The sequence below is a fragment of the Crassostrea angulata genome, chromosome 6 (assembly GCF_025612915.1).
Source record: "Crassostrea angulata isolate pt1a10 chromosome 6, ASM2561291v2, whole genome shotgun sequence".
NCBI classification, from domain to species: domain Eukaryota; kingdom Metazoa; phylum Mollusca; class Bivalvia; order Ostreida; family Ostreidae; genus Magallana; species Magallana angulata.
The window spans coordinates 19648930-19667298 of NC_069116.1; the positions used below are offsets into that span (position 1 = coordinate 19648930).

At 35.0% G+C, this 18369-nt stretch overlaps 3 protein-coding genes across 3 annotated transcripts; all 3 read right to left on the minus strand.

Moving 5' to 3' along the window:
* Positions 1-2244, minus strand: LOC128188082 (uncharacterized). Its single transcript, XM_052858887.1, has 2 exons — positions 2041-2244; positions 1-1890 (listed from the first exon to the last, which is right to left on the minus strand). Exons 1-2 carry the CDS (start codon positions 2228-2230, stop codon positions 29-31), a joined length of 2052 nt encoding a protein of 683 aa, XP_052714847.1. The 5' UTR covers positions 2231-2244; the 3' UTR covers positions 1-28.
* A 5073-nt stretch (positions 2245-7317) lies between these two features.
* Positions 7318-10006, minus strand: LOC128188083 (uncharacterized). The gene is made up of 3 exons (XM_052858888.1): positions 9945-10006; positions 9391-9600; positions 7318-9236 (listed from the first exon to the last, which is right to left on the minus strand). Exons 2-3 carry the CDS (start codon positions 9593-9595, stop codon positions 7366-7368), a joined length of 2076 nt encoding a protein of 691 aa, XP_052714848.1. The 5' UTR covers positions 9596-9600; positions 9945-10006; the 3' UTR covers positions 7318-7365.
* Positions 10007-10814: 808 nt separating this feature from the next.
* Positions 10815-13803, minus strand: LOC128188084 (uncharacterized). The gene is made up of 4 exons (XM_052858889.1): positions 13694-13803; positions 13443-13490; positions 12884-12999; positions 10815-11035 (listed from the first exon to the last, which is right to left on the minus strand). Exons 1-4 carry the CDS (start codon positions 13746-13748, stop codon positions 10919-10921), a joined length of 336 nt encoding a protein of 111 aa, XP_052714849.1. The 5' UTR covers positions 13749-13803; the 3' UTR covers positions 10815-10918.
* Positions 13804-18369: the final 4566 nt, after the last annotated feature.

The window sequence follows — 18369 nt, forward strand, 5'->3', positions numbered from 1 at the left end:
TTTATTTGATATTTTATTCTGATAAAATCTAGTCAATTTTGGTCAACATGTTGGAGTGTCCGTCCCAGCAGTGCTGTTCCCCGTCACACTGAGTGATGACCCAATGGTGGCTGTGGGAGTCGTATGTAATCTCCACCATGTGAGTGTGGGAACTCTCCTGTGTCGTCTCCACTGTGATTTTCTCATGGCGCAACGCGCGCTCGTAGTCAGCGTGTTCGATGAAGAGTTCGTGATAATGTCTGCCAGGTGGATCTTTGGTGGCTAGCGTCGTTCGGAAGTGTGCATCGGGTTGAAGTTGGGGGACCTTGCCAACTAGTGATGGAGGATCCTGCAAGAGATTCGAATGGGAGTCGATAAAGTTGACGAGTTCTTTCAATGCATCCAGTTCTTTATAAACACTGGATCCCTCTCTGAACAACGGTGCAATTGGATATCTTGTGCGCAAGCGACCCACACCAGGAATACTTGGTAGAAATACGCGTGTTCCGGATGGCAAGACCTTTTGAACATTATGGTGATGATCCAAAACACCGACAGCGCTCTCTTCAGCTTCCTTGTAAACAGGATGCCCAATCTCTCCGAAGAATTCCTTTGGAGTCATGTAGAAGTTCTTTTCGCTGATTCCGGTAAAAGCGGTGGACGCATTAAATCCGCCATGACGACCCCCTGCCGTCACATAGGCATCACCTCTTGCATCTCCGTGGAAATTAAGGTTATATGGATTCCAGGACAATAGTGGCGTCATGTAAATAATCTCTAGCGGAATGGCATAAGAGTACTTGGGATGGTACTGTTTACAAACCCTCTTGTTATTTACTTTCTGACAATCGGTGATCTCTATGTTTGAGATATGGTCACTGTTGGTCTGAGCCGCCCACATATGTGCATCAGTGTATCCTCTATTGGCTGTAGTGGTACCCATAGCTCCTGCCCTGTCGTATTTATATCGTCGATGGTAATACCCGGTGTTCAGCACCTTGCCTCTGATGGTCGGGTGGAACATTTTCATCCCAAACGTATCCTCGATCAGGTTGCCAGGGTAGTTGTTTTTACCTGGGATTTGCATCATGTAATCATCAAGAAGAGACGAGCTGTATGCCACGTCGTTAATCCATCCGTACCCGAGATCAGGATCGTAGTGTCCATGGCGCTCGTAGGTTGCTAGGTTAAACCTGGCGGCTTTGGTTTTGGCAATCTGTCTTATGTCGTATTTCTTGGAAAGTCTGGTAGCCAAATCATCTATTGGTTCAAAGACTTTCAAAGGGACATCTTTATTAAGAGGATGGCAAAGGATTCTGTAGTTCCACTGAGAGTACTCCACAGTTCCATTTTTAACATTCATTATAGTTCTCGGAAGGAACACCAAATTCTCAGACAGATCTCTACCACCAGCATAGGCATAAAATCGATTCTTTTGTTCAATGTCGGACCAATCTTCAGAGACCATGGTATGTCGGTCATTAGGGAACTCGTCCTTGGCTGTTTTGGTATCCTTCGTCCACGCTGCCTCCATGTAGCACAGTACAGCTTTGAAGTACGGCCTGTAGTCCCTCAGACGATGGTCCTGGTACTTCCAGGCCTTGAAGTAGTTCTGCATTTCTGTAATCTGCTCTGCAACTGTATGTTTACTCAAAACTGACGGAGGGACTGCTGGGAAAGGGATTTTCTCTGTTGCATGGTAGTTCTGATTTGTTTTGCTTGGCATTCTCAACTCGAAATCATTATGTCTAGTGCGGAACTCTACCCCGTTCATGACAGCCTCCACCTCACCCATTCCAACGAGGGACTTATAGTTACTGTGATCGTGTATGCCGTTAACAGCATCTTGTCCAGCTGTATCAGAAAGGAACGACCGTGTTCCTTTGTGAGTTAGTCGTACCTGTTTGATACCTGCAAAACCCAAAGGAAGATGTAATCATGGGCTTCTATTGGGATGGGTATAATATAAAACTGTACATGTACTTGTTAAAGAGGGTTTACACAGGCTTTGTCTGTTACCCAATCAATTTGAATATATTTAAATTTCGTATGCTCTCTTACCCGAATCTCCGTCGGAACGAGTTCTTTCATCTACAAATAGTTGTTGCAGCATCGTCTGGCGGGCCAAGGTTTCGACACTGTTTTCTAGATATTTCATTCGCATCTCCGTGGGATCCATCGTTGTACTTGGCGCATGCGTAGCACAGTACGCCAGAGCAAGGGAACTTATCCACAGAAGTGCGTACTTCATTTTCGACTGCAAGTGAAGCCGACAGTAAGGCAAAGTGTTGATTTGAAGATCGTGTAAAAATTTATGATGAAGCTTAGACCCACAATTTAAATATGATGTTGATACTTTAACTTAAGTCTTGATTAATTTGAAAACGAATTAAATTAGAAATGAATGTGACGAAGAACTCTCTATCTAATACTAATTAAACTTCATAATAACAGAATAAGCTTAAACTCAAATAATGGAAACATGAAGAGGTTGGTATCCTACCTTACGTAGCCTACGATAGACGGAATCCACCGTACTGCTGCAGGACTCCTATCTTCCATCAGTCTTTATACCGAGGTCCCCTATCTGAGACCCCCTAAACAGCGACCATATGCAGCAGATACCGGGCACCTGCCAAGATAAAACAAAGAAATCGTCATGGGCTCCGGCAGCTAAAGTGCTGGAAAAGTGCAATACACATTATAAGTACAGGTACACTAACGAATAAAAAAAGGAGTGCATAATAGAACATGTAAAAGTACCTATGGTAGCTTTTAGATAAATGAGATGAATACAAAGATGTAATTCCAAGTATTATGACATCCTTAATTGATGAACGAAAGACACTCAAATTAATTTATACGACGACATTTTAATAAGATCGTAGAGATGAGCGTTTTTACGTTTTTGTGTCATTCTTATATATCAAAGGATAGATGGGTTTGATTTAGTTATATTATAACATATTTTAATTTACGCCTGTATGCCAATGTATTAGGGTGTTGTCGATGAGTATGACGCCTCTCTCTCTCTCTCTCTCTCTCTCTCTCTCTCTCTCTCTCTCTCTCTCTCTCTCTCTTTAAATTAAATGGAAACCACACGAACATTACAAAATCGTGTTATTAAAAATTTTACTACTTTTGAATATGGATAATGTATATATTTTCAAAAGTATTTATTACAATTCATTCATGTACATGTCGTCAAAACATTGCTCAGCATCTATAACGTTTATTCATACCACAACGTCAATATGAATGCTCCAGTCGCAGACAGAATGTTCATTTTCAATCATATACTCATGTTTTTGCAATTATAGTTACTATCAATTTGAATATTTTTCTCAAAATTAATATACATGTACAGTGTGTGTATATCAATTTGAATATTTTTCTCAAAATTAATATACATGTACAGTGTGTGTATATATTATATGAAACAAAAGATTGTTTTAAACTAAAAGAAGCTTTCTCAAACATTGAGTCTAGTTTATTTTTAATCGGCTAAGTTTTATGTGAGGACTCAGATTTTGTCGCCGAGACATGTACAATGTAAAATGATTAATTTAATTTGCAGAAATACGGGTACTTCTGTTTAGATTTTAAAATAATGATTTATACATATTGGCAGATCTGCTGAATCAAAATGTGAGTATTGCATTTTGATATTGCTGCATTGATATTAATTACAATAACCTGTCCCATCATTTTGAAAAAAAAAAATTGTAAATTATTTTTAATTTTGAATGTACCCCAAAATAGCTGAGTCATTTGAAATTGCGTGCACATCGGCCAAATTTTTGCACAAAAGCATGAATCAACTTTTTGAAAAAATGTAACTCAATCCATTGAAATTTTGTAATGATACCAATCCTATTACATGTGTTTGTGAAATTTGTTATTTCCGCCACAAAGATGTCGATCCCTACAGCAACACAAATGTGATATTTCGATTTCAGTGAAGGATAGAATAGCTTTTTGATAGTTTCTCACGCATTGTATTATATTCGCTTTGTCCCTTCCAAAGGCAAATAGCATGAAAAACACTGTATATGTATCTCGTCTTAGCTTTCATTTAAATTTTAAATGTCCTTGTATTCTAACGAATGAATTTTTTGAAACTGGATTAACATATTAATAATTTTGTTATTAATAATTTCATATCATATTTAGATCGATAACAACGCGTGGAACCTGCGGATTTGATAGAAAGTTTCCTTAATAGACCATGTACAGAACATATGCTGTACATGTATCTACTAGTATATAAGTGTAAATTAACTGCGCTTATATCTTTTGTTTTCGAACTGGGGAGTAGAAAAACTAGGACCAAAACAAAAACAGTACAGAAATGATTGAAATTTTACATTAATTTCCTTTTATTTAGCTATTTAAATCCCGATCGCGCCTAACAATACTCATATGTTCATGTTATGATCCTCTGGACTTCGTGTTACAAATTTGGCTTGTAATGTTATCACAGACAAAAACACCGGTAAAAGTAAATATATGAAAAATCATCATGATAGTAGGGTGTGTTCCCGTTTTTCACACATTTGATAATTGGGTATAGGACATTAGGTGTGATTTGTGTTGTGATATCAATTATAGTCTGCTTTCGGTCAAAGATTTTACCTGGATTTTTACCTGTGTTTTATGAGCGCCTTAACGATAGAACAAGAAGAATATAGATATTTTGTTCTGTTTTATAAATATTTTTTGTAGTCGTATGTATTCCTACGCCAGAGTTCAATATAGTCTCATTCAACTCGACGCTCGGCTGTCTCCATAAATCCTTGTCGGAGATTTACGGTGTCAGCCGAGCGTTTGGTTGAACGAGACTAGAGTTCAATATTGCTTGGATCCATACATTTTTCGAGAAATATTTCTATTACTGATACATAGTTGATTGAATTAATTTTACTCTAAATATTATTTAACATGATTCAAATGGGGGTTTCTCGACATTCTTGTCGAAAAAGTCCAAAAATTCATATTATAAAATTGTGCGTAATTCAAATTAGAAACTACATGTTCTTGTCAAGCAAAGTAACATATCATTGATTTTAAAATAAATGAACATCGACAAAATCAACTCCCGTCAGTTCTTCAGTACTTTGATTTAATATTGATGCGATATACCCCAATCTGAAAAAAGTTGAAAATGCATGAATTAAGTCTTCATTTGATAGGTTTTGTGAAGTAATCTTTACAGTTTTCGAAGCATATAAAATTGCCGATTTATCATTATACAGTTTGTCTATTTCTTCGATTATTCAAGCCACAACATAAATGAAAAATATTTAGCAGCGTTTTCACTAGACATATCTCCTCCATTTATATCAGCAAAAGCAATAATTAAATATTAATATTAACATATGATATTTTCTCTTCAAACTTTTAACATGTGCTTCCTATAGGCAGTAATTTAAGCAAAGGCGCTACATATTTACAATATTCATGTTTAAAAAAATAATAAAATTGTTCATGACCAAATTGATGTTTAAAATCAAATTCATTAATATGGATGTCAATTATTATGTAAATGTGATTTTATGCAAGTAATATTGTAACATAAAATAAATGTAAATATCAGTTGCGAGTATAGATATGTTTTATTTATTTTATTGTCAATTGCCCTCGCAGGAATTGTAATATAGACTATAGCAATTAAGCAATTATCTCACCTGGTCAAATTCCCGTTTCGCACACATTTTTTCGATACCTAATTTACAAATGTGTGCAAAACGGGAACAAACCGATAGTAGTTGCCTTGTTACCCCCCCCCCCCCTCCCCCTTTTTTTAAATTTCACGAACAAGAAGCCATCGCGTGTTTATGTAATTTTATATAAATATTCTTTATATATTAGTAATTGGTCTCCACTAGCTTAAGGGATTCTCCTTCTCCTTAATCTGTGTAATGATTTTTTTTTAATTCATTCATACTCGATCAATGATGTCGCAAAATTTCGTACCCCCACCTCTTCTTAACCTCATTTCTACTGCTAAATTGTGAAAGCTAATTATTAAAAAATCAAAGTACTTGAGTGTGGAGGGGGAAAGGTGGGGGGGGGGGGGGTTAATTGACATACGAAGATGTTTATACTAATCAAAGTACTGAAGTACTGACGGTAGTTGATTTTATCGATTATTATTTAACTTAAAATCATCGATATGTTAATTTGCTTGGCAAGTAGTTTTTAATCTGTATTTGAATTACGCACATTTTTATAATATGAATTCTCAGACTTTTCCGACAAGAATTTCGAGAAAACCTCTAACGAATCATGTTGTGTAATATTTATAAATAGAATTGATTTCATCAAATTATGTATCGGTATTCGATATATTTCAAAAATTGTATGGATCCAACCAATAATGAACTCTAGCCTCGTTCAATCAGATGCTCGGCTATCTCCGTTAATCTCCGACAAGTAAGAGATACCAGGTCACGTGGTAGCTTGATGATTCGACCTCTAAATATAGACTGACTCTCTGCTTGTTGGAGATGTATGGAGACAGCCGATGGTTGAACGAGACTAGTATATTGAACTCTGGCGTAGGAATACACACGACTGCAAAAAACTTTTAAATTGATCGTACTACTTAAAATCTGACTTTTTCCAAGGTATTTATAAATAAGTTTCCTTTAAAAAAAATTTCAGCGTACATTACATCGAATTTATCGATTATTTTCAAGAACTAAGTCTTGTCAGCGGTGATGATTTGTGCTTAGGTCCAAACACTGTTTCAGTTTCGGTTTGCCAGAGTAACTGCATAGGAGAGTTGATTAAAATCAACTCCCAAAAATGTTTGACAGCTAGAATAAATTAAAACTTAATCATATTATTAAACATGTATCTACATTCTGTATTTTCTTTCAAAAACACCGTAGAAGCTGGTTTATTTTTTTAAAACTTTCATTCTAGTATCACCAACAGTGAACATAAAGCTAAGAATTTAAATTCATTGTGACTAGCTGAAACATCTCAGTATAATGTAATTTTAGTTAAAAGTTAAAGTTAAAAGAATAGACGTATTTTTCTATATACACGTATACACTTTATTGTCACAGTGAAATTCACAACACTTTATCGCAAACTATTTGTTGGTTATAACGGTTTATAACTGGGAATTGTTTATTATTTTTCTAACGTATTTTTGCAACTATCCCAAAGTTTCTGCTAGTTTTGTGTACTTTACTTAAACGGATATACCCCACTACGTATAAGCACACCATCAACTTCAAGAAAGCGTCATTCCTGTTGTACTATATGAGAAGACTTTGTCTCTTGTAGTACATATGTAGCAAGCATTAATATCAGCTAACACAAATATTAAGTTAGATATATTTTATTGTGGAAATGATCATAGTTAACAGTTTATCACTGGATTTTGGTCAGGATTTCAGAGTGCCCGTCCCAGCAGTGGGCCATATCGTCACACTTCTTGATTACCCACTGATGCGTGTGAGAATCGTAAGCCACCTCGACCATGTGTGTGTGCGAGCTCTCCATGGTGGTTTCTGCGGTGACGGTCTGTCCACTTAGTGCCAGTTTGTAGTCAGAGTCCTCGATGAAAAGCTCGTGGTAATGTCTTCCTGGGGGATCCTTGGTAGCTAGACTTGTTCTGAAGTGTGCGTCTGGAGCTTGTTGTACAGCTGATCCGCTCACCGCAGGGGGCTCTTGGAACAAGTTGGAGAACGCGCCAATATGGTTGATCATCTCTTTCATGGCGTCCAGTTCTTTCTGTACACTAGAACCATCACGATGTACTGGTGTAACGGACCATCTCTGACGAAGGACGCCGACTCCAGGAATGTTTGGAAGGAAAATTCTGATTCCGGAAGCGCTGACTCTCCTGACGTTTCCGTGACTGTCCAAGACACCGACCGAGTTTTTGACGGTATCTGCGGCATCGTGATTCAGTTCTTTTCCGCTAAAGAAGGCAGTAGGTGTCCAGTAATAGTTGGCGTAGTTGGTTCCATTGTATGCATTAGTTGCATTGAAGGCTCCGTTTCTGTGGTCTTTAGTTGGCGTGTACCTACCGTGTTTCCTGTCCCAATATGGGAGATTGTAGGGATTCCAGGAGTTCAGTGGTGTCATGTAGATGATCTCAAGTGGGATAGCATACGTGTATCTAGCTTCGATTTCTTTACACTCAGTGTAAGTCCTGTTGACCTTGTGACAGTCGTTCATGTGGATAGGCGCAATGTGGTTGCTTGTGGTTTGTGCCACCCACAGGTTTTTGTCGGCAAACCCTCTGTTGTTTGTTTTGGTTCCCATCGCTCCTTTATCGTCATACTTGTACCTTCTGTGGTAGTATCCGGTGTTTAGGGGGTTTACTGAGGAACTAAAGGGGTCAAGCATCTCTAAGCCTAAGGATTTATCGAATATCTTAGCCGGGTAGTTGTCTTTTCCGGGAATTTGATTCATGATGGTATCCATAATACTGTGTGTGTACACTCTGTCTTGGAACACACCATATCCCTTTTCTGGCAAGAAATGTGCGTGCCGGTATTCGCTTGCGAGATGGAATCTTGCAGATCGTGTCATGGAAAATTTGGTAAGGTTATATTTGTGCGCCAGTCTTGAGGCTAAATCGTCAACAGGCTCAAATGCTTTCAGAGGTAGGTCTCCTTTAATGGGATGGCACAGAATTCTATAGTTCCACTGGGCATACTCGGGGGTTCCGTTTCTCATATTGATAATTGTGGTCGGAAGGAAGGAAAAGTTCTCCAGATTGTGTTTTCCTCCTGTGTACGAGGTAAACCTAATTTTTTCCTGTAAATCAAACCAACTTGCAGCATCAATGAAGTGACGGTCACTAGAGAATGGCTCGTCTAGAGTTTTCGTGTTTGTGGTCCAAGCCCCCTCCATATAGCAAAGAACGGGTTTGAAAAATGGCCGATAATCGCGGAAAGATGGGTTCTGAAATTTCCACGCCTTGAAGTAGTTTTTCATCTCCTCAATCTGCTTTTCCAAGGTAGGTTGGCTTTTCACTGATGGAGGAACCTCGGGGAAAGGAATGTCCACGGTGGCATGATAAGTGGTGGAGTTCGGGTGCGGCATGCGGAGCTTGTAGTCGTTGTGGCGGGTTCTGAATTCGATGCCGTTTAGGACGGGAATCACTTCTCCCATACCAATTGTGTTGATGTAGTTAGAGTGGTCATGAATAGAGTTGATGGACCCCATGCTGTGTGTGTCCGAGAAAAAGGTCCTGGTGCCTTTATGATTCAATCGAACCTGTTTGATACCTATGGGCAGATAAAATAAAGTTAACCAATAAATGAAATAGAAAATGTATTGAAATATTTGCAGTGAATTGTTTTATTCCGACTTCAAAAAGTGAAAATGCAAGACGAGTGGTCGAAAAATGATATATATATTTATTCTTTAATGATTCAATACCAGAATCTCCATCGCTTCTGATTCGTTCCTCTACAAACAGTTGTTGCATCATTAGCTGTCTCGCCAGGTTCTCAATTCCACCTTCCAGCCTCAGCATCCTGGCTTCATCGCTGTTTGGGTCCAGGGTGGTGGTGGGTATAGTTGTGTGATGGTGGTGTGCGGCCAAGATAGAGCCGACCAGGCAAAGAAAGACCAATTCCCTCATCCTCACTGCAACAAATACATTCAAGTTATGTTTATACCTAACATATAAGTAAACAATGTAAGTCTGAATACTTTCTAGAGCAAACAAGACACTAAAAACCCCAAACATATTCTCTCCTCCTTACTACAGACGAATTCAGTCAAGTAATGTTTAAACTTATTATGTTAAAAAATATAAATCTATAGACATTTGGAGCCAACCTGACACAGAAAAACCAATTCTCTTATCGTTTCCAGAACGAATACATTAAGGTAGTAATGTTGAAACTTTAAAAAGTAAAAAAAAGGTGATTTCTATATTGAGTTTTTAAAAGTACTTATTACAATGACTATACTAAAACTATTCTTACCAGAGTATGAAGTAGCCTTCGATAGGGTAAGAATCTATCGAACTGCTCATACATATCGGCGGGTTGGACTGTATATATAGCCAGGACCGCCATGTGTATCTGCTACAAAAGTCTTCCAAAGACAACGGCCGATATCAAAACATCTGCCTTGATTAAAAGTGACACAGGCTGGAGGTTAACAATTGTGTTTTGGCCTCCTAGGTGTAGTGCACTGTTAGCAGTTTTCGGTTTAGATATGTACAATGTAATAATATTATGTATAGTATATACTGCATTGGTCTTACGCTAATTTTAATCAAAGAGAAACCGTGCATTGTTATAACTGACTATTTGAAATCCAAGAAAAACCTGTACTCAAAAGTGGTATTGTATATTCATTTATGATTTTTGTTGCTTATTATCTTTTTTGTTTTTAAATTAATTACAAATTCGAATTTTTGGGACTTATATTTGTAACACCTATGGCAATTCGTGGAAATTTATTTGTTCAGCGTCAATAGTGAGTTTTCTTTAGATCTTTTAAAATCAAGTGCTAGTTTTCCATTATTGGAGTGTGTGCATTCTTAATCAAAAATAATTAAGAATACAATCATAGTTGAATGATAAGATGATATTACCAAATGAAAAATAAAATCGTATAGTTTTAAATTTTATGTAAAGTTATGAATAAAAAAAAACTACTCTTTATCGAGAAATGTTGACAGAAGTTAAAATTAAATACACATAAAATGAGGTATGTGTATTCATTCCTGTATAATGTCGCATTGTTTTTAGAAAGAGCACGGTAAAACTTATCTAAAAACAAACTATCATTTCTCTTTTCACTTACATTAGAGTAAATGATATTAAAATAGGATTCAAAACAAACAATATTTTTAAGTTCTTTATTGTAACCAAGTTCATTTCACAAACAAAGAAGGAAGGAATCTCTTAAGAGTTCATTGTACAGGTTTTCTGTAATATTCCCTATCCATTTAGATGATCCCTGCTTCCGACCCGTTATCTGGTTCCTTAACAATGGTTTCATTATTTGGTTCTTTGGTGATGGTTTCTTGCGGTGTTTCTGTCGACTGCTGATTGTCCGAATTTCCCTTTTAAATAAAACCAATAAATAAATAAATAAATAAGAGAATGTTTAGAACGTACGGCGGTGTGGAAATTCCGGATGAAAAATAAATAAACCCTATTTTTCGGACGAATTAATTATTTGTTCCGACAAATTAAGACTTGTTCGTAATAATTGAGATTTGTTTGGATGAGTGAGCTGTTCGGACGAATAAATTATATTTGTTTGGAAGAATTAAGATTAGTTCGGACGAATTAGGGTTTGTTACATTGTATTTGTCCGGACAAAAATTTATTTTTATGAAAACAGCATTTTTGACGATTAATTTAGACAATCTGATCTGGGAATGAAGAAGGGTGGGGGATTGGGGTTGGTGACCAAGACACCCCTTTCCTGGAATGTCGTCTTTCCTAGGCCTTCGAATGATTAATTGCTATTTATACATAAAAATGTCACTGATATTAATATCTGACATATTTTGCTGCCAGAAGCGCAATTCTCAAAATATACTAGTATCACAATTTCGCATGTCGGTAAAGGGTGGGAACTATAGTACTGGTTCAAGCCTTGCACAAATTTCTTCTTTTTAAATACTTTTTAGTAGTTACTAAAGAAAAAACCAGCGTTGCCTTGATTGAGCATCGCCGTGCCCCCCCCCCCCCCTTGCAAGTAAAATGATCTCTCAGACCCCCCCCCCTTTTCTGGATCCGCGCATGATCTCGTAAACTAATTTAGACTTTTTACATCTGCGTATCCATGATTATGACACCTCTCTCTCTCTCTCTCTCTCTCTCTCTCTCTCTCTCTCTCTCTCTCTCTCTCTCTCTCTCTGTGTTATAATAACGTATTCGTCCGAACAAATCCTAATTCCTATTCATCTTATTCATCCGAACAAGTAAAATTTATTTATCCTTTAGTCTGGCCCTTCCACGCCCCCTTAAGAACATAATTAAATAAACTGGTATTTCTACATAAAGCTCTATTATTCAGTCAAGAATAGTAATAAATATAGCAAACTGTTTCACCAGAGATCTAGCTTAATCTGTCAGAATACTTTTACATGCCCTAATTCTAGATGTTTTTACACATTTTACCAATATGATGTTACTTCACTTGCCTCAAGGCCTCACCAACGCTAACGTTATACACATTCACAAACCCCAAATGAGATAGAATGAATTTGTAATCAGTTTAGAAAGATTGTCATGTGTGGATTGTTATAATTGACAATGTTCGATAACTCTTTCAAGCCCGGAACTATTTGTTTCTATCAAAGATCGAAAAAAAAAAAACCCCGTATTTAATCTTATAGCTAATGACATTAATTATTACATTGATCTCTCTCTCTCTCTCTCTCTCTCTCTCTCTCTCTCTCTCTCTCTCTCTCTCTCTCTCTCTCTCTCTCTCTCTCGTGCATAGTATAGACCAAACAAGATTAATATCCGAGGATTCAAACTTAAAGTAGCGAAATTTTAGCAAATTTTGCAACATTTTACTTATTCTCTATATAACTCATCTGGATAACTTTTGCTGAGCTTCTTTATACCTTAGAATAGTTTCTTTTTATTTAAATTCATATCAAGAACGATTCCATTACGACTGATGAATCTTTATGATAATGATAATTTTGAAAAATGGGCTGAAGGTTAGAGGACTTTAAAGTAGTTTTCAAGATTTCGAGATTAATAAGTATGTTTCAAATTAATTTTGGAGTCAGGTAAAGAGATGAATTCAGTAGTGAATTTTCTTTTAAGAAATCTGTTACAGAAAAATTGAAGTTAACGAAATGCGCGTATCAGTTGCTGTGAATTGTTCGTTAATTTTGCATATACAGAACTTTGGCTCTAAAGCCGGTAAAAACTAATTGACTCACGTCATGTCCGAGTTGTACGGCGAACAGACAGTGGCAGTGTCCGGCGTGACACATGGGCACGCCCTGTACACAGTGACAGTGGTGGGTGCTGGTACAGGTCTTCAGCATGGACGGCACTGTAATTATTGAATATAGAGAAGTTTAATATATGAACAGAAAGTAATAGAGACAGTGGTATAGTCGGAACATCAACCGCTAATTAACGGTCTATTTTTATAAAATGGACAAAGAATCAGCAAAACAGAATAAAAGTACAAACTCACTCTTCATAAAACAATGTTTAAGAATACCAAAAAAAAAAAAAAATTAAATAATGAATTTATAAAAAATAAAAAAAGATAAAAATGAAAATAATAAACATAAATGTACAGGTTTCATAAATTGACCATATTGTTTTTCTATATTTTGTTGGTTTCACATGTTTTATGAGAAATACTTCAAAATTTTTAAAAAGACAGTGTTGTATATTAGTATAAATGGAAAGTGTCTTCTTTTTGAAAGGTTGTGCAATTGTTTACTTAGGAAATCATGAAATATTATTCAGAAATACAAAGCTTACCTTCATGGCTTGACGAATCATTATTCTGAGTGGTTTGTATAGGGGAACCTGAAGCAATTAAACTCTTTAATATCAATATTTCATGATCACTAGCACTTTAATATAGTAAGCTTTAGTTTCCCCAAAAGCTTAATACTGTTATTTTTGATAAATATATTTTGCTTGATAATTTAAACTGAAATAAAAGTTCATTGTAAAAAAATTAAAATTTGAAAAGTTTTAGATTTATGAACATCTTTAATAATACTTACTTTCTATAGAGATCACTACACAAGTTAGCAACACAATTATGATAACGACTTTCATTTTGACTAAGATGGTGGACCTCCTCGAATAACGACGACCTACAGGCGAGGACACACGTCTTTAAATTTACAGGATTAGTAAATTTTACTTTAAAATATACGGGATTGGTAAATTTTCTTGTATTGACTTTTGTCAGATATCCGGGTTGATTCTCTTCAAATGTGACAGAAGGGAAATCATCGTGAAGAAATTACAACTCCTTTGTTTACAGATTTCGTTTACAAGTTTTCGTTATCTTTTGCAGAGACGAATTTATGGCAGCATCAAACAGCGAACGAAAGATTCTCGAAGGTCCTACAGAAATCGAATATAGATATAGATTGTTGAAAATTTTGCTTCAAAATATGATTCTCCAAAATAGAAATTACACTACAAAAGATTTGTCAATTTTAAACGTTTGTATCTTAGAATAGATGTGTAATACTAGTGTGCACAGGTGTTATAGTATCAGATTTAGACATCTTTATAAATTTAAAAGTTTTAAAATACATGTTACTGTAATAATGATAATACAAAAAGGAAAGCCTTTATATATTTATCACAAAGCAATAAAACAATTGGCAATTTACAATGTTTGTTCCTGAGAGAGAACATGCGTCATTTGCTAAACAATTTTCATTGTTCAAATGATTACCAGTAAAACACAAATGACCCAGAATTGCAAACAAGTGCAAATCACATTGTTATATCTTGTTTTCGTGAGTTGAATCGGCGAAGAAAGGTAACTCTACTTTAAAGGTGTTTTAGTGTAAATCATGTTTATTTTCATTACTTGTGTTATCTTTTGTAAACGTTCTGGTATGAAATAAATTATCTAAGGAAGGGATCACAAGCAAAGAACTATGTATGATATTAGTCAAATTTGGCCCTCATAATTCGCTATTTTTAAAGTGATTCAGATACATTAATTTGTTGTGCTGTTTTATAAAAGAGTCGACATAAAATATGTTTTCACCTATTTATTTGATTTATATGCACTCACTGGAAGTATATGACGTCAGAAGTGACTCTACAAATGTATTTTTATAATTCAATCAAAATCAGTAAAAAATTGACATTTTTCTCATTTTTTTTTCGAATGGGAAATATAGAGCGACTCTTTGAACAAGAAGGAACTTTTTGTCACTTATAAATACTCGGGAGATACATCTTTGGTGAAAATATTTTGTTTGTTCAAGCAGTCGCTCAATGTTTCCTTAAAGAAAACTGCTTCAAAACAAGGCGTTTTATGCTAAGAATGCGAAAATGGCGGGAAAAGGTAAACTTTATGATTCATATTTTTTAATTGTGGGCATTAAAATCAAAATAAAAATTATGGAAAAACTACAAATGTATATCTGTGCAAATAAAACAAAGAATTACAGTAAAATGACGATGTTCATTTAAGGGGCCATTTTAGGCTCAAACCATATATAGTCCAAATTTTCCTTAGTTGAGGGTCAGTTAGTTATTGAACCAAAAACTAAAACAATCCATAACTATTTTAAACAGAAATTGTAACATTTTCTTTCGTAGACTTAAACCTTATTTGGTCATCCAAAATGTGCTCTAGAGTTCTGAAGATAAAGATAAAAGAGACTGCAAGACTAAAAGCGATATACATGTATTTTGTTTTCTCCCCAGGGTGTTTGTCTCATTGTTTAAGAGTTCATTTACTCGATTCTTTACCTTGTACAAATCCACGCAAAATACATATATGTAAATAATATCGGGGGAAAGAAACGGGGGGGGGGGGGGGGGGGGGGGCTTGCTATGCTACGTGTCTTAAAAGAATAAGATTTATTTCGTGGTGGTGATCCTGTAAATTTTTAATTTAAAATTTAATTTTAATTTATAAAATTCTATAAAACTATCATACTGTTAATGCAGCACTGCTTACGGGAAGTGGTTTAGAATGCTCAGTATACTGGGCATATACACAAACAGTTCATTTACAGTAGATATGTGTCTCAAAATATCTATACTACATGTACTAAATAGAAGTTCTCGACCTGATTTTTTGTGTGATAAATCGGGCGAAAACTGTATTTTTTTTAATAGATATTATAGATATTGTACCAAACATAATCATGCTAATAAGAATTTATTTTCTTCTGTTAGAGTTAATAAATAAATAATCAGTGAAAAATAAGTCCAAAAATCCTGAATTTGAACCAGAATAATTTAAACCTTTGTTATCGTCAAGACCTTAGCTTCCACTTCACATACCTTTCAGTAAATGGAACTGATCTACATCTTAAGCTTAAGGTTTTTTAAAAAAGTTCTAAAAAGTATCATGCTGTCCATCAATGTGTTAAGAATAAAAAAAATTTGCATAGAACAGGTGAAGACCAGGAATATAACTGGCACAGTACACCTGCATTTTCTCTAAGGGGAATGTGCAGCCATCCTGTACATTTGAGGATAAGAATGTTCTTGAACTGGTTTGTTTCTGCCAGAAACTGACCAAAACTGTTACCAAAAGATATAAAGGCAATAAACATAAAGTCCTACATGTCAGTTTGTTTGAAAATTATGCATACAAGAACAAGACAATGCATTTTAAATTACTTAGAACAGCTGTCGAAATGCGCAGATACAGACTTACTTTGAAAATTTAAAAATCTGAAAAAATATGAAGAGGGTCCATTGGTGTCCTCTCTACAACCATTTGTTGAGAAAAAGTTTGAATCTTGCACATTTATTGGACTTTATGTTTATTTGGATCACATTTTAGTTTGAAAAAAAAATCTTGAACTGTGACGAAGATCTGTCGGAAAAGCAGAAAATACCCAATATACATTTCATTTACATTACTGCGCACAAAATTTGTATTTCAAGCAAAAATTATTATATTAATCTATAAAGAATATCCATTAAAGGGTGTGGTGTAGATGCATGTAGTATCATCCAACCCACGGAAGCGACACTTTCTTCCATTATTTTTGCCTATAAAGTCTAATGGAAAAATGTTTAGGAGAGAAAGGGTGGCAGTATCTTTATTATCTCTTTTTAGAAATTCTGTTCATTTAACTCGATCAACCTGTGGGTGAACATATTTAATCTAGTACCCTTATAAGACTCATTTATAGTGACTAAATGCAAACTTAACACTGAAGCTGAGAAATAGCTTAGCTAAGATTTCATCAAAAATATCATCTTCGTCTATCTAGCTATTACTTTGAAACCGAAAATAATTATTTTCCTTAATCATTTATGATCACATTTCCTTAATTTGCCGACGAGTTCTTCTCTTTAGATACCACTTCATTGTTTACATCCTTCAATGTACATAAACTTAAAGAAAACCAATCTATATGAATTATTTTTGTATTTTTTCTGAAATTATAATACTAGTTGTTTACATATAAGTATGTAGAAAACTTGTTCTTTAGGTTATATTACTAGGCATTCAACATACAATTGCATTCATTGAAAACATACGGATGAGTGTTGTATGCAACAATTCAAGAGTTCACACCATTTTGTCGTTACCATCTACGTTGACATCGAATGGATTGAATGAAGATACCAGATACATACCCTGAAGCTGATGAATCTTATTTTTTTTTAAATAGTAAAAGAATCATGAAAAGTTCAACGATGAATTAACTATGAAATAAACAAAAGATCAGCAGATGTTAAAAGGAGAGTAGACAAAGTTGGTAGACCATTCTACAAACAAAACCGACGTTGCTATCGAGGGCGTAAAATGTTAAATGCGCTTTCCATAATGAACAAATGATGTATCATAAACTGCGCTCAAAAGCTGAGGACAAAAAACCCCTGAATAAAGGAATATTTGAATAAATGTGAAGAATATCTAGGTCCTCCATGTATTTCATTTCCTTACTGTGGACAAAAATATGTAAATTTGAGAATTTTGCTTTGGTTGTACTCTATACATGTACATACATACATGTCAATAAATATAAAACGTACCACCACTTGTGACATTTGGTATTAAAAATATTACAATTAGATAACTTGCTTAACGAAACCTTGACTAATTTTTAAATTGCTTTATGTTAAATCAAAATAAAGATCAAAATGATTCAATTCAATTTGGTCTAGAAACAATGCCTAAATTTGTGACCTGAAGAATGCTAGCAGATAAGCAATTCACAGAAAATATAACATACATGTACATGAATCTTACGGTAACACAGTAATATATTTAATTTGATTACATCTATTTTACATCATGCTAAGTAATTGTATTTATATTTGATCAATGTTTTTCTTCCCACCACGTGATGTCAATTCTACTTGTACTTATAAGGAAGTATTTAAATTTTACGGGTTTAAATAATTCATTTATGTTGGAGTTCTCGAACCGAACATTAGAACAATGTTTTCAAGAACTCGATCATATTAAGTATAAACATCTTCGTAATAAAATACAGCTTCGTAATAAAATACAGCTTGTAAGCCGACATGTGTTCAATCCTAGTGAGAAAAAAAAAACCCCAAATTGTTCCTCAAACCATTTATTTTCTAAAAATGATATATTAATCACAGTCCCTTAATAACATCAATGGGCTACTTTGTTTTCATACACATTATATCTTATGTTCACATGATGTTAACTGTCTCAGTATATTAATGTTTTATTGATTACGTTTGTTCAGTATCTCATTAG